Source organism: Lissotriton vulgaris, unplaced genomic scaffold (genome assembly GCF_964263255.1).
Source record: "Lissotriton vulgaris unplaced genomic scaffold, aLisVul1.2 SCAFFOLD_2166, whole genome shotgun sequence".
Taxonomy (NCBI): Eukaryota; Metazoa; Chordata; class Amphibia; order Caudata; family Salamandridae; genus Lissotriton; species Lissotriton vulgaris.
Window position 1 is genome coordinate 113,062 of NW_028248796.1, and position 22,366 is coordinate 135,427.

Genomic DNA, 22,366 nt, shown 5'->3' on the forward strand with positions numbered 1-22,366 from the left:
GGGAGGTGTTAGCTGATTGGCTATCTTCTAGAGTTTGGTCCTTTTTACAAAAGGACAAAGATAGGCTACTAAGGTGAGGCCCTTAGGCCTACTTCTCTCTCTATATGTCTATAGGACATTACTTTTCTATGTACCGGAGACTCCCGTCTCGACGACGGGGAATGATTCAGGCATGTGAATCTATGAAAGACACCGATAATACTGGATAAAGATGGTGGTACGCCCACGCCTCTTACACCATTTTGAGAATTTACCGTCCGCTCTTAAACCGGCACTGTTTAAGGGACTGGAACTAGAGATGAGGAAATTCATCTGGAACAGGACGCGCAGCAGAGTGGCCTTGTCCAAGATGTACCTCTCTACAACTAATGGAGGCCTTTCGCTGCCAAATATAGAGCAGTACTACCTTGCAGCCCAGCTCCAGTGGGTGGCAAGATGACTGATTGCACGACACCAGGTGTCACTGGGGATGATTTTACCCTCCTCCTTTTAACTCTTTAAAAAAGCTGTGCAACCCTTAATTAGGGTATTGATAGCCCCAGTTTATGTGTGTATGTGTATGTATATATCTATCTATCTCTCTCTCTATATATAGATAGATAGATAGATAGCTAGATAGATAGATAGATAGATAGATAGATAGATAGATAGATAGATAGATAGATAGATGGATAGATATGTATATATTTTTCCAAAAGATGCAAGAAAATCGCACACTCAGGAGGGTCAGGCTGCAGTGTAGATTTAATGAATCTCATAGTGCGTTTCGACTGCAGAGTCTTGTTCACACACTGCGTTTTGACTGCGGACAGTCTTGTTGACACACTGTGCTACGACGGCGTACAATCTTGTTTACACACCGCATTTTGACTGTGGACAGTCTTGTTCAAACATGTGTTTCTTTCAGTTTTTGCATTGCCAAGTGCCAGCCAATGTGACCGCTTATGGCCTGTCACCATCCTGCCTGTGTCTAGGCTCTGCCCCCTTGACATGCCAGCTTTTCCCTGCTCCAGGTTGGTGAAGGAGCTGCAGGCGACATGTGGGAGGTGGGGAGACAGAACAGCAGTGGCACCACAAGCCCAAAAGCGCAACGTGCAAATGAGTTTTGGAATTTCCCCTCCAGCACCCGGACCAGCCGATGAGGCTGCTTGTTAGAGTCCTTCCTATGTCTTCGGTCAACGCCACCTCACCCTACAACGTTTCGGATGTAACTTACTCCAGTGCAGTGAAGGAACTGCTGCCACTGGTTGATCTGGGAAAGCATGGGAAGCACATGCCAGGTGAGAGAGAACAGACCGTGGCTAAGCAGGCTGTAATGGGGCCACAAAGTCGATCTTACAGAAAAAAAGCATTCATCAAATGCAAAAACAATGGTAGTTATCTAAGGAAACAAAATGAGATAAACACAGCTAAACAGGTGCAAAGCATAGTTGGCAGTAGTTATTTTGTTAAAGGGAATGAATTTGTAAGGTACAGCATAATGCCAGTGCTTCAAACATGGACAAAAGAGGGGGGAGGTCGAGTATCCACCCCCTGAGTTTACCAGGAAACACAGTCACATTGAATAAATATTATTTGAAGACACCATCTGGTCAGAGATTTCTATGCCCTCTTGGTAAATGTTGTCATTTTCTGCAAGTTATGTTCTTTCTCAGTCCATTTAATATCACTTGCTATTATTTTTGCATCGACGCAGTGTATACATGGACATTGCCACTTAAGGGTAATCTGCGACACGTCAGAGGGTAGATCGCGTCTAGTAATGGAACAAGCGCTCATCGATGTTTGAGGCAAATCTCCGGTCCCAGCTTTCGGTCTGGCTGCTCCAGAATATGAAATGTTTTTGCCTTGGAAAATATCACCCATTCACTCAAGACTCTGTACTGGACTTGTTAAGTTGTGGATCCCTCCAATGGGACATGTGGCTTCCAAACCTGGTATGAAGTTCTGCCCGTCCCAATTTAAGAGATTACAAGACATTAACGGGGTCTGGTGGCTCTGCGGACTAATGCGTCGACTTTAGGGGCCTGTGTTCGACCTCATGGTTACTGGTTCAGATCCCATCCAGTCCACTCAGCCTTTCATCCTCCTGGGTCGATAAAATGAGTACCTTCGAGTTGGATAACAATAAACATCTGTTATACAGTGCCAAGATGCCCACGGGTGAACGTGTGCTTTACAATCACATGTAATGAATTAATGAATATTGAATTTATAAAGCACAAAACTGTCCCTCCCAGCAGTAAAACAAGCATTTGCAATGCAATAGGTCTCGCATTACTAAATGTTTGAGCTATTGGTGTTGCATTATTATTAGCAATGCCAATAGCTCAAACTTTAATAATGCGAGACCTATTGCATTGCAAATGCTCGTTTGTAAAGGCCAGCCCGCCGACTGTCCCAGTTACTGGGGTTATTAGAGTCCCTCCACAGCACATGGGGGCAGCAACAAAGTAAACAGATCGAAACTAACCATAATGTTTTTCTTTATATATGAATAAACAGGACTACTGTTTAAAACGCCTAAAATAATATTAGAAGCATGAACCTGTTGAAGCTCTATTGCTCGACTCGAATGTAGCTTGATCATAGTCATTATTGCACTCTCACTTGCTGCCGTCTTAGTAAGGACTGAGGTTAATCAGTGTACTGAGGAACAGCACTTTAAAGGGAGTCCTTGTCACTCAAAATGTCGGATATTGCATGAAATTCCTTTCAAGTGACACCTCCTCCAGCACATTGTCCTCTCTGAACTCCTAGATAACGAGGGAGACCACTAAAATATTGTACCAATGCACTATTATATTCATTACAACTCTCTGTTTTAATGATTGCTCTGTTTTCTTTCAGTTGTACGTCATTGACACCTGGACCGAACTGTGACCGGTTTAAGTTACACATCCCGTATGCAGGAGAAACACTGAAATGTAAGTATATACTCACTCACTCTACATTGGTTGCCCAGCAGGCCTACAAATAAGGGAACTTAAACACCTATTTTCTTTTGAATTTTTTCAAACATTATTTCTTTTTATGTTGAGTCAGGGTTTTTCTGATGAATACTTCTAACCTCAGATTCCTCAGGCTGGATCAGTACAATTAATAGAGTCTTAAAAGTAGATCTCTTGCACGTTGCTAGGTGGCATTGAACGGCTCCGCTCCATTGTTGTTCAGCTCCAAAGTGATGAGAGAAACTGGATATAAGCTCCACCATGCTTGCTGACGTCAGTTCCTTTCTTTCTGCACCTTTAAATGAAGATCCAGAGCTTCTCTTTGGTTTTTTAGACCACTTCATGTCCAGATTTTCCAGTCTGCAATGGAAAATGCCCCCCCCCTTCCACCCCTCCAAAGACAACAGAGTTCAAACTGTGCATATGCTGTCGCAAACAGCTGTCTGTGCTGGACCCTCAAGCAGGATGTCTTTGGATTCTCGGGTCGAAGAATCTGAGTGCCATATGGGATTGTGAGGCAAAGTTTTATGTCATCAAACACATGAAAACTCTTCACCGTGACTGACAAAAGGAAAGTCCCTTTCCTGAAGTTGTTGACCGCATATCATTGTAAACGTTTTTAGGTAAGCCCAACAAAAAACATAAGAAGTCGAACCAGGAATCTGTCCCTTCCCACCACTCTCAGACTCCAGAGACGGCACAAGGTTCTCAGCGAGTGCATATCATCTATTACATTTAGGATCGCTGTCTCCTGGTCACGCTCCCGATCTTCATCAGAGCCAATTCTGAGTCTAGTCTCCCTACATCCAAAAATTCCAGGTCTGTATTCAACATTGCAGCACGTAGAGGTCTTCAAAAAGAGGCCATGCGGTGTATTTTTGGCACTTTACATGTTCCCTCTGGAGCGCCTTTGGTCTCCAAGGATCCTCAGGGTCCTTCTGTCGGGGTTCATTCTGGGCGGCGTCTGTGTCCCTCAAGCGCAAATCAGATTCAGCACCGGCACTGGTGCAGGCCTTTGTCCTGGCTGCTTCCTCTGGTCTGGTTCCACGTGCATTGACGCCAGAGGGAGACTTTCAGCATATTGTACCAGTAATCCTTTTAATTCCTATGCTTTGCCTTTACCATGCTTATGGCAGAAACTTTGCAAAATCTTTTCAGCACTGACTCTGATAACTACAACTTTAAGAAGCAGATGATTTTATTCCAGAATAAGATTAGGGCAGCTGGTAAGAAGACCTGAATTAATCCAGTTGCCTGGATACTTCTGCGGACACTAGACTTGTTTCTTTTTATTTTCTATTAATTTTAAGACTTTTATATAGCGCTAGCCAGACCAGAAGGTATCTGAGCGCTTTACAGCATGATCACTCGTAAGATACATTAACATTTTAGTATATACAATGACTCTTGACGCATCGCATAATAACGTTGTACAGGGCAGAATGTCACTCGTAAGGTATGTTATCACAGTAGTATGTACAAAGACATATGACGCCTCGCGTAATGTCGACGTAAAAAGTACAATGACTTGTGATGAGATTAGACCAGGGAGGAGGGGAAATATAGGAGGTAGTCATTAGGAGAGTGAGGTAGAGGTTATTAATGTCTAAGTGTCTGTGTGCTGCTGTGCGCTGACTTCGGCGGTTAGGTTGTAGCTATCCATTCTGGAGAAATCGGTTGAGTTGCCTTTTGAATTTTAAGTAGGAGGGGTTAGTCCTGATAGCGACAGAGATTGAGTTCCAGATTTCGGGCGCATTTCCTTCGAAGGATCGAGATGCGTTTTTTTAGGGATAAGGAGTAGAGTGTTGGTACTCCTTAGGCTTCTTGTCTGACCGGCCTTCTGAAGTTTAGAGGCCAGGTAGGCGGGTTTCCCTGTGCTCATCGCTTTGTGCATGAGGCATGCAGTTCTGAAGTTGGCACGCATTCGATTGGGAGCCATTTTAGATCTCTGAGCGCAGGCGAGATGTGTTCATATTTCTTTACTCCGGTGATCATTCTGGCTGCTGCGTTCAGAGTTGATCTGAGGGGAGCTAGGTGGAATTTTGCTGCTCCTGTGAGCGTTGCAATCCCGTAGTCCAGTCTGGACAGTACCAAGGATTGAGTAGCTTGTTTGAGGTCGCTCAGAGGGATGAATGGTTTAATTTTGTTTAGTTTAAGGTTGAGGAAGGCGCTCTTTGCGGTGTTCTTGATGTGTTTGCTCATGTCAAATTTAGGGTCCAAAGTGATTCCCAGCGATTTTACAGAATCGGCTAGAGTGGGGTTGTAGTTGAGAGCATCAATAGCTTTTAGCCATTCTGTGATTTGGGGGTTCTTCTCTTTGTTGGAGATGAGGAGATTTTCTTCTCTTGATTTAGTTTTAAGTGGTTGCATGATAGCTAGTGTTAGACTTCTCTTAGAGTGTCGTTCAGTCTCTGAATGTTTTCAATGGAGGAGGTTTCCAGATAGATTTGGGTATCGTCTGCATAGAGGTGGAAGGGAATGTTTTTTTTTTTAGTATGGTGGTAAGGGGTTCCATATAGATGTTGAAAAGTTGCAGGCAGAGGACTGGTCCTTGGGGGACACCCCTGCTAACTGGGAGTGGGTCCGACGAGAAGTTTTGATTTTTATACTTTGGGTGCGGTTCTGTAGAAAATAAGTGAACCACTGCAAGACCACCTCCTCTGCAACAGCCCTCTCTTGAAGTGCTTTAATGAGTAGTTTGTGGTCAACCATGTCGAAGGCTGCCGATAGATCCAAGAGTATGAGTAGGCAGCAGTGGCCTTTATCAAGAGATTTGTGCATATCATTATTACATTTAGGATCGCTGTCTCTGTACTGCACCCTTTTCTGAAACTCGATTGGTGAGGGTCTACAAGGTTGGTGCTGTCTAGGTGTTGAGTGAGTTGGAGGAGAACACATCTTTCCTGGATTTTCGCTAGGAGAGGGAGGTTGGAGACAGGTCTGAAGTTATTCAGATCATTTGTGTCAGAGCCTGTTTTTTTCAGTAGAGATGTGACGAGGCCGCTTTTGAGACAATCACGCATGACTCCGTACTCAAGGAGCTGCTTATAATCTTGGTCCAGTGTGGGGCTAGGGAGAGTTTGAGCTGTTTGGCCAGTTGGGCAGGGAAGGGATCCAAGACGTGTGCTGAGGGTTTAGTGGTGGAAATCATTTTGATGACCTCTGCTTCGGAGATGGGATTGAAAGATTTCCATAAGTTAGGATGGTGCTTGGGTTTGATATCTTCTGTCTCTGGGGGCGATTTACTGTCTGGGGGACTACTTTGCTCATCCAAGGAGAGAGCTATCTTGGTGATTTTGTCATTGAAGAAATTGGCAAAGTTGTCACACAGGTCTTTGGAGGCCACAACTTGTGTCGAAGGGGGCTTGGAAGCTTGTTGTTTTATGAGATTGAAGAGTTCTTTAGGTCTGTTTTTTGCGTTGTTAAGGGCATTGCAAAAGAAGGATTTTTTTCATTCTTTATGTGTTTTTTGTATCTCTCTCGTACTGATTTGAGTCTAGCTCGTAGAATTGTGGGCGGGTTGTTTCGCCAAAGTCTTTCTGCCGCTCTTAGTTCTCTTCTTTCGGAGTTTATATCTGTGTTGAACCATGATCTAGAAGTTATGTTCCTGGCTCTTTTTACTTTCCGGGGGGCTATTTGGTCCATAATGGAAGTCATAGTAGTGTTGTAATGAGAGGTGAGTTCTGTGGTTGAGAGCTCATCAGTGTGGGGAGGAAGGAGCTTACCCTTTCCTCCAGGTCTGCAAGGGGAATCTGACTTAGGTTTCTCACCCAGCAAGGGGGGTGGGTCCTGCATGTGGGGCTGGCATTGGATCATTTAGTTCAAGTGGAACAGAATGATATGGTGATCAGACCAGTCAACAGGCAAGGTGTGGTCGATGGAGACTATATCTGCTTGAGCGATAACGGCATTTAGGATTGAGCCTCTGTTGTGGGTTTTCTCTATGCAGTGTTTGGTGAGATTGTTGTTGCTTAGGAGATCATTTAAGGTTTTGATTAGCGCATTGTTTTGTTTTCCTCATTCCAGTGTAGATTGAGGTCGCCTAGAATTATGTTGTTGGAATCGCGGAGCGAGCATTGAGTTATCAGGTCGGAGAGATGTTCTCCGAAAGAGGAGGTGCTTCTTGACGGATTGTAGAGTAATGTTCTGTTGTCACTCATCTTAATGGTGGCAGTAAGACATTCGAAAGAGTTATATTTGAGGGCATCATTTTCCGTCATGGAGATGTTGTTCTTATGCATGATTGCTATAACCCCTCCTCTCTGTTTTTAACTGTCCTTGTGGATGATTGCGAAGCCCGGGGGCACAAGCATGTCCATAATTGGGGGAGAGAACTCATTTAGCCATGTTTCGGTGATAAACGTGATGTCTATGTCGTGTGTAAGGATGGTTTCTGCCAGTTCTGTTGCGTGTTTGGAGGCCGACCTGCAGTTAATGAGCATGCAGTTGGTATTAGATCCCTCGTTTTTTAGTTTCTTCTTTAAGGGGGCCCTGGGGATATTAGAGAGGAGGGCTGGGGGTCTTGAGGGTGGGGGCAGTCTCTTCCCACTCCAGTGGCAACCTGGATATTGGAGCCAGAGGTGACAGTAGTCGATGTGTCATACGAGGAGGCAAGATCCATAACTTCACTTGTGGACATGGTGGCTCTTGTTCTTTTGGGAATCTTTTGGGAGAGGGGTTGTGGTACAGCTGAGCCGTTGGGTCTTGTGAGGTCTTGTTTCTTTTCCTGGTCCTGACACTGAGGAAAGCGCCCCCTTCTCTGTTATGCATAGTCTGGCAAAAGTATTAGAGTTCCCACTATGGAAGTGAAAACGAATGTTTTGACAGAGGTACCTCAGACTGACAAGCACTTATAGAACCTTTGTTACCATTTAATAAAGCCCCTATGGAAACCTTGTTGGGCACTTGGGCAAAGCCATATTCAGGACAATCAGTCAGGCAGGTCGCTGCCACCAGTAGACCCAGCCTTGTTTACGCCACACCCTATACAAGCGAGCTTGGTGATGCAGGTGTTCACCAGTAAGGTAAATACCAACACCTTTTCTACCACCTCACCTGATAACAAGTCAGAACGAATAGAGACATTTGGAAAGCATATTGTTTCCTCTACAAGCCTTTCTCTGAGGTCGTTGAACGCCAGCTGTCTTTTAGCCACTCTTCCCATGCGCTTTAGGAAGCGGTTGCACAAATGTTACTGTCAGTTCCAGACAACCTTCGGGCATCTATTACTCAAGCTATCCAGGATAGCCGCTATGAAGTGAAATTCATAATCTGTTGCGGCTTGAACACAACCGATTGCTTAGGTATTGCAATGGGTACAAATAACTCCCGTCAGCGCCACTCCTGGATGAGGTAGATGGGCTTCTCCGGAAATGTCCAAGCATCCCTAAAGGACATGTCATATGATGACTTTCACTTTTTCGGAGAAACGGCAGATTGAGCCCTAGAACATTTCAAGGAGAGTGGGACTACAGCATGGGTCTGTCTATTAGACAAGTCCCCCCACAATGTTGTTGCTGAAATCACACCTGGCTCCTTTGCAGAGGCTTCCATTCATTGGAGCCATTCTGGATATTGTACGGTTTCATGCATTTCCCCTGTAGCAGGTAGGCCAGGACATTTGGATTATGATTCCGATGTTTCAGCCTCTGCCCTGGATCTCAGTATGAATGACTCCGAGGCTGTTAGGATTGTTGTCCTTCTGTATCCTTCTGGTGAAACATGCCAGGTGGCATATGCGGGATCTGCAGTGGGACCTCAAGTCCCAGTGGCTGCAGCACCGGTGGGGATTTGTCGGATTGTATCCAGATTTCAGGAGAGACTGCAAACTATCTTTAGTGATGGCTACGGAATTGCAATTGAGCCATTGGCAGACCCGTCTCCTGGCCCCACCCAGAACGGACAGTGGCGACGGATCCATCACTTCAGGGCTGGGGAGGCCATCTAGATGGGTTGGAGATCAGAGGCCCCTGGAGAAAGTTTGACTCCACATAAATTTGTTAGAGTTGCGGGCGATTTGCTTGGCCACCATTAGAGGAAGGCTGGTGCAGGTGCTCACAAACACAACTGCCATATGGTACTGCAACAAGCAGGGTCGGATAGAGGCTTGAGACCAGTGCCAGGATGCTCTACAACTTTGAAAGTGGCTCGGTTGCCCTGGTGATTCTTTTTTTAGTGAACCACCTGGCAGGATTTCTAAACACAAGGCTCAGCCGTCGAAGCTCAGAGGATCATGAATGGTAACTGACCGGGGAGGTGGTGCAGGTTGTCTTCCATCAATGAGGAAAACTCTGGCTCGATCTTTTCGCCACTTCCAAAACTGCGCAATGTCAGCACTTTTGCAGGTTGTAGTTTCCAAGACAGCTCTCACTCGGAGACACTTCCCATCTAGAGTGGAGCTCAACACTCCTGTATGCCTTCCCACCATTGCATCTCTTGCCCCAAGTTCTGAAGAAGTTCAGGACGACCAGGCCTAAGACATTTTAATAGCACTGGCTTGGGACAGGAGAGTGTGGTACCTGGAACTCCTGGGTATGAACATCTGTCCTACAATCAAGGTGCCGCTTTGGGAGGGTTTTTTGTTGCAGTAGTATGGCAGGGTACTGCACCTGATCCTGCACAATTGGCATCTCGGTGCTTGGAGACTGAGCAGTGGCAGTTAACCTCCTTTGACCTTCATCCTCCAGTTATTGATGTCATACTGGCAATACATTGTCCCTCCACAAAATTGGTTCATACAACTCTTTGGGATAGGTTTGTGGCTTTGTGTGGCACCTGGTAAACTAACCCACTGCAAGTTAAGTTGTCTGAAGTTTTGTTGTTTGTTTTGTCCCTGGCCCAGCCAGGACTCCCTTTGGGCACTGTTGAGGGCTATTTGTCAGGTAGTTTTTTTTTTTTTTTTGTAGTTCCAAGATCATCTGCTGTGATGAGGGTTTTGGAAAGTTTGCCATATTTATTTCCAATAAAACCATTTGTGATGCCGCAGTGGGAATTGAAATTAGTTCTCCCTTTTTGATGTGCACCCCTTTGTGCCACTGCACAGTTGTTCATTAAGACTTCTGATGTTTGAAACAGGCTTTCTCATTGCCATAATATTGGCTAGGCGTGTGTAATGGCCGGATTTTCCGCTTAGATGGGATCAGCCCCTAGGGGCCCCTCTAACCCAGCCAGAACGTACTCGCCTCCCTCCTTAGAACGTATTCACAAGGGATATAGATATATATATATATATATGTACCTAAGGATGGGGAATAGCAATAAACATGCATAGGTTTTCTACCATATCTTATTCACATCAGTTAGTCTCGCGGCCACTCCGACCCAGACTGATCTACCCCAGGGCAGATATGACACACAATCTGGCGTGTCTACACATGGGCCTGCAGAACCCAATGCTCTCTTTTCCAAACGGTTTACAATCCGGCAAACCTACACGTTGGTAATCCCCCCCAACGCTCTCACTTACACAAGCCACAATCCTGTGGGTATACGCGTTGGTAATCCACCCCAACGCTCTCACTAACGCCGTATATCAACGACGACCACATTCCTATGAACACCTATCGGAACGATTTCTCCTTTGTCTACTTGGGATAAAACTATGATAATAGAATTTGGTACAGTTTCCGAATAGTATAATGTACCTCTTATTCTTGGCATCTAAGGTCCACTCGCTCCCTATTTATTTGATCACCACTTACCTGATTGGGATTACTCATCCATTCATATAAACAACAACCAACTAGGAGCCACGTTTACCAAGATTGAACAAGAATACACGGCACATCTCAGTTCACTAAGAACTAGGATATTTATTGTCATTAAACATATAACACAATACTATGCAACACAGATTATGCAAAGAAAAGGCACAGATTAGAATGCGCGCTTATTATGGAAAGGGCGGATGTCACCTTATTAATGTGAAGTCGGGACTCGGCAGTCATCTAGGTTCCCTTCTCGTCTCTGTGTCCTGGCTCGTCTCGCAGTCACACCCCAGCCGTCACAAGTACACGTCTGCACCGCTAGGCTCAACCTCGTCTGCTTCCCTCCAGGCCACTGGAACCTTGCTGGTTATTAGCTACCGTATCTCTCTCTCTCTCTCTTTTTCAGTGCGCTCCGTGCTAATTCTCCTTCAGTCTTTCTCAGAGAGTCTCGGTCTTAAATCTTTCTCGGACTTCAAAGATGGCGACTGTCCGCCATGAGATAATTAATAGCAGAGATGCTAACGGCTAGATGCCGCCTACGAACTAACTCTCGACTGACTAACACCTTCGCTAATATCAAAACCTGTTCCTCCATGGAAAGCTACGGCCAGTAACCTGCCGCCCACCAAATTCTTGTACCTCCCCGTACCAAGGACACGTTCCCAGCCGGCCGGCCTGAAGTTGTGTCTTCGGAGTGGAGAAAAATACATTCCTTCGATAAGGGCCAGCCTGAGCCGGTTCTCTCCAAGCGAACAACAGCTTGAAACTAAAACATTACACTTGACCTAGAAGGCCTCTCGAGCTACCAGGCAGAGGGCAAGATGGAGTCTGTCTCGTTTAAGGCCTACAGGACCCACAATACGCATAACTCCATGGAAAATATCCTAACACGTTAGCAAAAGGGCAAATCATGATTAATACTTATATATCTATCCCCTAGCTTGAATTCATAAGCCCTACTCTAAAGAAAGGGACACGAAAATACTCTACTATATAAAAGACAGAGATCCTATCTATAGTCCTAATCCCTATGCTATAAGGGTGATAGACTGGAGTCACTCTCCATCATTCTCCCTCTTAAAGGAGCCAGAAAAGGTCAGCCATTACATTACACCCCTTGACTCCAGTCTATTAACTAAAATCTATATAGAACTCACATCAGTAGAAGAATAATAGGAAACAAAATTAACTGACCTATGTCTCTTGCTAAAACTGGAGCAGGGAAGGAATACATTGAATAAAGCAACAAACAGCTATTAAAACACAAATGGCAACAATAATTCCCCCTAAAATCTGTTGTAAAGAATGCAAGTCAGGTAACCAATTAAAGAGCCAGTCAAATAAGCCTTGATCAATGTGTTGTCTAATTTCTGCAGTCAAGTCGTGGAGTTTGTCAATATGGGCTTGGATTGATTTAGAATGGTCGGACAAATTAAAACAGCATAGGCCCTCAAAATCAGAACATTCATGTCCATGTTTTAACAAAAGGTAATCAATTGCTGCGCGATTCTGTAAAATAGCTCTACGTTCACCCTGGGCATCTAATAACAGATCAGATAATACAGTAGAGGTTTGATTGATGGATTTAACCATCCAGCAGGCCATCTTGCCAATTGTTTTGGCATTATAAACGGCCAATGCAGGGACACCAATAATGGAAAAAGCTAAACCAAGATATTCCGATTTGGAGTAAAGGTGAACGGAGGAATCACAGTCCTCATGTAATGACATTGAATCTCGTACCATACGGGAATGTGAACTAGGATGTGAAGAAAACATTAATAAACTCAATCTAGTGATAGCACATGGACCACCGGAAATATTTGCAGGAATATAGGGCCAAGCCGAATTCCCGCAGGAGAAGAGCCAGCCAGAAGGTAATAACATGGAACGATAATAACTAGGGGCAACCAATAAACGTTTACAAGTCATATTGTTTTTGACGGAAACACATGAATTTGGAAGTCTCTTTAAACACAGCAATCGTTGATGAGCTGAAAAAGAAGTTGCAGCCTGAATCTTTAACCTAAGACATTCGGTGATAGCTTTGGGATCACATGTCATCATAAAACATAAATCACCTGGTGTGATATTGAAAGTTGTGATTCGGGAATGAATAGGGGTATCGAGGTCAGGAAGAACAGTACATAAGGGACAAAATTCATGGGCTGCGAAATCGCCCAGAATAACGTTTGGTCGGGCATTTGAAATATTAAAAATATGCCGTAAAGTCTCAGTAGATGCTGGGACGGCAACCAGGCAGGTCGCCAAAATGTCAGTCACAGACCTCATGGGGGTAAGACAGAAATGTGGAGAGTTCGTCACTCTCTTAGCCAAAGTTATCCAGAAATTGGAAGAGGAGGCCCATGCAGTAAAAGAACGCGGAACTCGGGTTTTCCAATCAACCGAAGTCGGTGGATCCTCTCCTCTCCCGGCGTAGCAGGCCAAAAGGAGTCCAACGGCGACACATCCTGCAGCAGCAGTCCAGAGAATGATCTGAAAAAATACAAACACAGACCTTAATCATTCTCGTAGGTAACATTTATCAGCTGGGACAGCTTCCCAGCTATCTTTCCCTGGCTTCATCACCAAAACGGTGTTGTCATGACCGGTCGCAATAATATCAGCCTGTTCAGGGGGATTTTTAGGCGATTGCACCCATATTTTAGCTCCAGGAAGATCAGACGATCCGAAGCCTTTTTGTCCTCGCACAGTTAGCAACGTTGGGGCAGAGCCTTTCTTGATCTCACCACTGAAGACAGGCATAATCAGTAACTGAGCAACACGGTCAGACTTTTTGATCAATAAGTCAGTCTCACTGCTATTAAGCAAGAGAACTTTAATCTCTCCCTGATAGTCACTGTCAATTACTCCTCCGAGTACTTGAATACCTTTCAGGGCAAGGCCTGATCTGGGGGCAATTAATCCAAAACTACCGGCAGGTATACAGACACCAATGCCAGTTTCAACAATGATTCGGTCTCTTCCTTGTAATTTTGCATCATTTAAAGCATGCAGGTCTAGGCCTGCGGAACCTGGGGTCGATCTACATGGAGCCAAAGCACCGGGGGTAATTTCCCAATACATGACAGTGTTGGACAAGGAATTAGGCTTCACATCAACATTTGGAGGAAACAAACGCATCAAAGGGGATTCAGCATGTAACAAAGGGCGATTATTTAAAATTAACAATGCCTGAAACAAAAAGTCTCTCCAATTTTTATAATGGTCATCTGTCAATTTACGCAATTGTTCTTTTAGCAAACCATTCATTCTCTCAATCAGTCCCGAAGCCTGTGGATAATATGGAATGTGAAACACCCAATCAATGTTATTTTCCACACATAATTCCTGTACCAATCTTCCACGAAAGTGGGATGCGTTATCAGATTGAATTTGGAATGGAACACCATAATACAAAATAAGCAACTCCAGGGTCTTAATGGTATTCACTTGGGTAGCGTTCTTGCAAGGGAAAGCGACCAAAAGGCCACTATAAGTATCAACAACTGTACAGACATACTGACAATTTTTGCTCATAGGGAGCGGGCCAATATAATCAATCTGCCAAATTTGAGCGGGCAATTTTCCTCGATGTAACTGGCCTCGAACAATTTGAGGCACCTGCTTCTTTCTAGAATGCTGGCAAATGGGACAATGCAGAATGACATCTTTAATCAAAGAAAAAGGAATATGAATTCCTCGATGGGCAGCCCACCTGCTAGTGGCTTTCTCTCCAAAATGTCCTGCTTTCTGGTGGGCCCATTTCGCCAATCCCGCCAAATCAGAATCTTGCATGTCCACCACTGCCTCAGCAATTTTAGATTTCTCATCTGCAATGTTATGAAAGAATTTATCAAGGGAGTCTATCGGAGTATGAGCATCTACGTGAAAGATTGTTACAGTACTCTGTGGGAGCAACTCCCAAATTTCTTGCCATAATTCTTTTCCCCACAGTTCTTTTGAATGCAATTCCCAATTATGAGAATGCCATGTTGGTAACCACACCGCCAGTCCATTAGCAGTGGACCAGGAATCAGTGAAAATATGACATGTGCCAGGCAATTCCTGTTTCAAAACTTGGTAAACTGCATAAAGTTCAGCATATTGACTACTCTTACCATCACCAGTTGTACTCAATAATTTCTGCGTGATTGGATTATAGGAGACGGCTTTCCAATGTCGTTTCTCACCAATGAACCTCGCCGAGCCATCCGTAAACCACACATGTTTTCTATCCTCCGCGGACAGATCATCAAATGATTTACCCCACTTGACGGGAGATTCCTGCACTACGGGTACGGAACAATCACTTCCAGTCTCATTGGAGGGCGCCTGCGCCACTCGCTCATGTAAAACTGCCACACCTTTCGGACCCACACGTGCCCTGTCCTGAATGTACCATTTCCATTTAATCACGCTCGCCTCTCGAGCATGTCCAATTCGATGAGATTTCGGCGAACTCAAAACCCACTGCATAATAGGAATTTCAGGTCTCAAAACCACAGCATGGCCTACGGTCAATTGCTCGGTATCCACCAGAGCCCAGTAACATGCAAGTAATTGTTTTTCAAAAGGTGAATAACGCTCACCAGCCTCAGGTAACTTTTTAGTCCAAAAACCTAATGGCACTTTTTGTCTGCCCTGCTTTTGCCACAGACTCCAATTGGCATACAGACCTTCCACGGACACATTCAAGTCCACATCACCTTCACCCACCGGCCACAAATCCAAAGCATACTGAATAGCTTCTTTCGCCAAATTAAAAGCATTCTGTTGTGATTCACCCCATTCAAACGCATTCTTCTTACGAGTGACTCGATATAACGGAGCCAAAATCTGACTCAAATGGGGAATATGCTGACGCCAAAAGCCAAACAAACCAATGAAACACTGAGCCTCTTTCCTGTTCTTTGGAACTGCAAAATCTAGAATCTTTCGCTTCACCTGTGGGATCACTTCTCTGTGACCTTCATGCCAATTAATCCCTAAAAATTTTACATTTTGGGATGGACCTTGCAATTTATCAGGATTAATTTCCCAACCCTTTGCTCGCAAACAATCAAGGATCTGATCTAAATGGGATTGTACCTGATCTTGCGTCTCACCTTGAATCAAAATGTCATCAATATAATGACACACCTGTATTTGTGGATTAGCGGGCACTTCCGACAAATGCTCTGCCACCAGCCGGTGACAGATCGTGGGACTGTGTACATAACCTTGAGGAAGACTCCGGAACGTCATTTGACGTCCATTCCATGTAAAACTAAATTGTTCCTGACACTCGGGGGCAATCGGAATTGAAAAGAAAGCATTAGCAATATCAATAGACGCATACCATGTACCTGGATGCTTTTGAATTCTCTGAATCAAAGTGACAATGTCTGGTACTGCAACAGCCAATTTAGGTGTATGTTTATTCAATTCTCGATAATCAACAGTCATGCGCCAAGAATTATCACTTTTCCGCACGGGCCAGACGGGGTTATTCCAAGCAGATGTGACCGGAGTTATAACTCCCGCGTCAACCAAATCCTGAATTGTAGAATTAATTTCCTCATGACCACCTGGGATACAATATTGTTTCTGAGAAACCACTTTCGTAGCTAGAGGAATTTTAATGGGAGGCATCCGTAAACGGCCAACCTGTACGGGTCTGGTCGAAATATAATGTCTAGTTCCAAATTGATAACAACCATCATCCAGATGCAAAGTCATTCCTTTTAGAATATCAATTCCAATTATATACTCCAAAAGTGGCACAACTAACACAGAATATTCCCTACGAGGAATCCTACCAATTTTAATTTCAAGTGTAGTTTGTACTGCGGGGGTTTCTTTTCCACCCAAACCAGTAATTGTGAAAAACTGTCCTTTAAATTTCTTTGATTTTCCGTGAATTAAAGTGGCCTCCGCTCCTGTATCAACTAGTGCTCGGGCCCTTTGGATATTACGATGTTTCCAAAAAATCTCAATATCTACATAGGGTCTGTTGTCTCTGTGAGCCCACTTGTGTACTGGAGCTTGACCTATTTCCTAGTCATTTTTCCTGCGTTCTGTCAACCAAGACAAATCAGGGTAAATGCTCTCTGTCTTCTTTGGTATCAAAATGTCTTGTTCATATCCGTCTCCATTACGAAACGGATTTTTGTCATTTTCAAAATACTGTGAATTACGGTCAGGAAGTCTGTTACGATCCTCCCTTCTTCTCATTTCAGGGGAATAACTCCTCTCCTCTCTATGTCGGTCGGAAACACGATCATCTCTCCCCCTTTCATGTTCACCCTCTCTCCCTCTCTCGCAATGACGATGAGGAGCTACATCACGTTCATAACGCCGATCATCACGGCGATCAGAATCCACACGTCGTCTCTCATCACCACTGTCATCAGAACCACGGTCATACTCATTCTTTCGCACACGACGGGCACCCTCCTTCCGATCTAAGCCACGCTTACGAAACATATCCCATAAGCGATTGTTAGGCTCACCGTCAATGTCCTCCCTTTTGACACCATCAGCAATAAGAGCAAGAAACATGTCACGTCTAGAGAACTTATAGTCCCCAGCAGTACGACCCTCAGGTCGAGATTGTCTCTCAGGTTTAAACCACTCACCCAGCTCACCAAGCTGACGAACAGACTCAAGCACAGTAGATAAAGGATTGCCAGTTTGATTAATCAACAAAGTCATCATAACCTGCTTGTAAGCAACAGGCGAAGAACGGATAATGCGATTACGCACGGAAGATGTTAAAAGACCATCCAGCAATCTGTCAGAAGTACTGAGAAGGATAGCAGTTTTCATGACTTCCTCCTTCAAACGTTGCGACGCATCGCGCAAAGTGTACCATGGCTTGTCATTAACAGGCCAATCAGATTCAGTAGGATATTTGTGGTTACAGCCGTCAGACGCAAGCTGGAGCAAAGTAATTTGACCAGCACCATTATAGTTCCGAAAATGATCTTGAATAGTGGAATCAGAACTCAAAGAGCAAAACCGTAAGCAATCAACAGCATCAAGCATAATACCGGCAGCGCCGAGCTCATAAAGGCGCACCATCCATGTAAGCAAGGCCTCACCAGGCCGTTGACGAAATTGTTGTAAAATGTCACTAACCTCCTGTTGAGTAAAATCTTCAATACTATCCAGAGCAACACCACCCGGATTACCAGGAGCTTGTTGTAATTTGCGACGAAACACAGGATGAGCAGAAACCTCAGGAAGGGCCTCCGAGGAAGCCCGCATCTTAGATTTAGCAGAACAATCGGGGCAAGATACATCATCCGAATGGGAAGAGCGAGCACGGTCGCTATGAGTAACAGTATCAGTATAGGAAGCAGATTTACAATCACGTCCGGAGCGAGAAGATTTGCGCTTATCACCCTCCTCAGCCGAGGAGTCTGAAGCATTTGAATCCCAGATATTACCATCCCATTCATCAGGGTTCCAATCCATTCCGGCTTTTGCTACGACCAGACGCACTTTCCGTGTAGATACACGACCACGACGATGTTTGTACTTATATCGAGCAATGCGGACCGCAGCTCTTTCGGCTATGGTCTGATATGTTTCAAGTTTATCAGCAAGCAATTTATTTTGACAGCGCAAAAGAGTATGCGCATTTTGCAACTCAACACACTGTCCTTCCATGTCCTTAAACTGCTTCTGCAGCTGAACAAACTTCTCATGAAGAATTCTGTATGCATTAAGAACAATCCAACCTCTGCGTCCTAAAATAGGAAGCTCATCACCTTTCACCACTGGCGCTTTCTGTAAGCATGATACCACATCAGCAGGCTCCGCCTGCTCCAAACAAGAAGACCAATTTTCACTCAAACCAGTAGAATCTGCCCACTCACGGGCCAAAGCCTCGTAAGGCGTAGACTCCCAGCCGGGAATCTGAATAGGTAACTTAAAAACCGACGGTGATTTTTTCGCAAACATATTGACACACAAAAATTATATACACAATTATACACAAAATATTATACGTACGAGCCGAGCGCAAACCAACAAGATCAAAACAATACAGCGCACACAGGCTTCGTAAACAGTTCGTGACGCCAGATGTAATGGCCGGATTTTCCGCTTAGATGGGATCAGCCCCTAGGGGCCCCTCTAACCCAGCCAGAACGTACTCGCCTCCCTCCTTAGAACGTATTCACAAGGGATATAGATATATATATATATGTACCTAAGGATGGGGAATAGCAATAAACATGCATAGGTTTTCTACCATATCTTATTCACATCAGTTAGTCTCGCGGCCACTCCGACCCAGACTGATCTACCCCAGGGCAGATATGACACACAATCTGGCGTGTCTACACATGGGCCTGCAGAACCCAATGCTCTCTTTTCCAAACGGTTTACAATCCGGCAAACCTACACGTTGGTAATCCCCCCAACGCTCTCACTTACACAAGCCACAATCCTGTGGGTATACACGTTGGTAATCCACCCCAACGCTCTCATTAACGCCGTATATCAACGACGACCACATTCCTATGAACACCTATCGGAACGATTTCTCCTTTGTCTACTTGGGATAAAACTATGATAATAGAATTTGGTACAGTTTCCGAATAGTATAATGTACCTCTTATTCTTGGCATCTAAGGTCCACTCGCTCCCTATTTATTTGATCACCACTTACCTGATTGGGATTACTCATCCATTCATATAAACAACAACCAACTAGGAGCCACGTTTACCAAGATTGAACAAGAATACACGGCACATCTCAGTTCACTAAGAACTAGGATATTTATTGTCATTAAACATATAACACAATACTATGCAACACAGATTATGCAAAGAAAAGGCACAGATTAGAATGCGCGCTTATTATGGAAAGGGCGGATGTCACCTTATTAATGTGAAGTCGGGACTCGGCAGTCATCTAGGTTCCCTTCTCGTCTCTGTGTCCTGGCTCGTCTCGCAGTCACACCCCAGCCGTCACAAGTACACGTCTGCACCGCTAGGCTCAACCTCGTCTGCTTCCCTCCAGGCCACTGGAACCTTGCTGGTTATTAGCTACCGTATCTCTCTCTCTCTCTTTTTCAGTGCGCTCCGCGCTAATTCTCCTTCAGTCTTTCTCAGAGAGTCTCGGTCTTAAATCTTTCTCGGACTTCAAAGATGGCGACTGTCCGCCATGAGATAATTAATGGCAGAGATGCTAACGGCTAGATGCCGCCTACGAACTAACTCTCAACTGACTAACACCTTCGCTAATATCAAAACCTGTTCCTCCATGGAAAGCTACGGCCAGTAACCTGCCGCCCACCAAATTCTTGTACCTCCCCGTACCAAGGACACGTTCCCAGCCGGCCGGCCTGAAGTTGTGTCTTCGGAGTGGAGAAAAATACATTCCTTCGATAAGGGCCAGCCTGAGCCGGTTCTCTCCAAGCGAACAACAGCTTGAAACTAAAACATTACACTTGACCTAGAAGGCCTCTCGAGCTACCAGGCAGAGGGCAAGATGGAGTCTGTCTCGTTTAAGGCCTACAGGACCCACAATACGCATAACTCCATGGAAAATATCCTAACACGTTAGCAAAAGGGCAAATCATGATTAATACTTATATATCTATCCCCTAGCTTGAATTCATAAGCTCTACTCGAAAGAAAGGGACACGAAAATACTCTACTATATAAAAGACAGAGATCCTATCTATAGTCCTAATCCCTATGCTATAAGGGTGATAGACTGGAGTCACTCTCCATCATTCTCCCTCTTAAAGGAGCCAGAAAAGGTCAGCCATTACAGCGTGATAGCTAGCCTGCAGCTTTTTCTCACCCCACCTTAAAATTACATTCTTTCCAGATAGGTTGGTGTTGAGGACTGAGCTTCCTTTTTACTGAAAGTAGTATCTCCATTTCATGTCAGGCAGGCTATCACCTTCCTCAATTCCTTACCCCACTTCATCATGAAAAATGCATTCAGAATGCATCTTGGAGATGCCACCTGAAAAAAGACCTGACTCTAGTGTCCAAGCTGAGTGGCTGCTCGCCAGCTGCCACCACCAGAAATGTTTCTGGACCCCTGGGTCAAGAGCCTTCCGCTCTCAGGGCCCTGAAATAAAGCAAATCCTGGGTCAAGGTGCCAAGTCTCCTCTGCCATGTTGGGCAGGTCCACGAAGGGGAAGCTTCATAGACTTGCTATCTTTGTAAGCTGACCCAGCCCTTTGCTACTCCCAGCAATGGCTCCACCGGTTCTGGCCCCCACTTTGAACGGGAGAATCTGCGGAAACACCAAGATAGGAGGAGAGGTGTGCCCACCTTTGCCAACCCCACCCCTCAGGTGGGGAGGCGAGGCGAAGCACAACACTCAGTCCCCGCCATCTTGAAGATGGGGGGGACCCAGCCAACCAGAGTGAGGTTTATGCTTCCCTCCCACTGGAGGGTGGCATAATAGGGGGTATACCCTCCCCAGGGAAGGGACACATTGGTTCCTACCTTTACCTACCTGAAACACCCCTAAATGTAGGATTTAGGGACACCCCTGAACCTTGCCTCCTCAGAGAAGAAGAAACGAGAAGAAGAAGGACCGAAGAGCCGTGCCGAAGGAAGAAGATGAGGACACCAACTGACTTGGCCCCCGCCCTAACGGCCTGTCAAGACCTCGACTTGCTCCAGCTGAATCCCAGTATGTCCTGCAGTCAGCAGCCCCCCAGAACCCTGAGGACCTGCTCTGCCTTCCCCAACCAGACTTTGTCTCCTGTGAGCACCGGATTTGTTCACCAACAGACTCTGGCTCCGGCCAAATCCGCGAGTCTACGCAAGTCTGCACCATTCTGCACCCAACGCCTACGGCCTTAGTTCGAGTGGGCCAACACCACGAGGGTGTCTCCCAAGTGATCCTGACCTGGGATTTAGTCCTACCTCAAGTCTCCAGCCGATGCCTGCAGCCCCTCTCTGGAGGATTCCCCCGACCGGAGACGGTGAGAAAAACCAGATGCTAAAAGACACCCCTGCTCCCGACACCTCATAGCCTTGGGTGGCCCAACCGATAGTGTCCCGGCATCCCACGACATAACAACTTACCTCTCCAACTGGTGGTGACCTCCAGAAGATCTTCGTCCGTGAGCCTGCAGTGTTTGTTGCAACTGGAGAATCCCCATTGAAAACAACAGACACCAGATGCCAAAACAGCACCCTGAGCCCGGCCACCCCTGTGCCGCTGTGGGTGCACCTTGTGTGCTAAATCGGATTCCCCTTTGCCTTAAGCTTAAGTCCAGGAGCTTTGCTTCCACAACCTTGTGGCCTGCTTGTGAGCAGCCACCAACCGAAGGCCTCCTATCCCCCATTGGATAACATTGGGCCTCAGCACTCTGCACCCGGCCACCCTAGTGCAGCTGAGAGTGCTTTGAGAGTGCATCCTTGACCCTAGGGGAACCCTTGTTCCAACCCCAGAAACCCAACTCCCAAAACCAAGTACCTACCTATAAACCGATAACTTCATTTCTTCCCATAGGATTGCATTGACCTCTTTTCTGAGAAAAAATGTTGTGGTGGAATTTCATTTGTGATGAACATAGAATTGCTTCCGTCTCCTCTTCAACTTTACCCCAAACAATTAAATCTGATCTTCTTTGGTTACCTTTCACATCTTATCTTGCTTCACATGCACTTTCGTCTTAAATTCATCCTATCTTTTCTTTTTTGTCGATATTTTCACCTTATTTGATCCTTTACTTTTCT

General features: G+C 45.3%; 1 protein-coding gene across 1 annotated transcript in view; it reads left to right on the plus strand.

The window, feature by feature from the left end:
- The first annotated feature begins 298 nt into the window (after nucleotides 1-298).
- The window catches only part of BABAM2 (BRISC and BRCA1 A complex member 2), a 202,144-nt gene continuing 180,076 nt past the window's right edge, over nucleotides 299-22,366 (plus strand). The window contains exons 1-2 of the mRNA XM_086950191.1: nucleotides 299-423; nucleotides 2,851-2,927. Of these exons, the coding sequence (XP_086806317.1) occupies nucleotides 299-423; nucleotides 2,851-2,927 (202 nt within the window). The remainder of the gene's footprint in view (nucleotides 424-2,850; nucleotides 2,928-22,366) is intronic.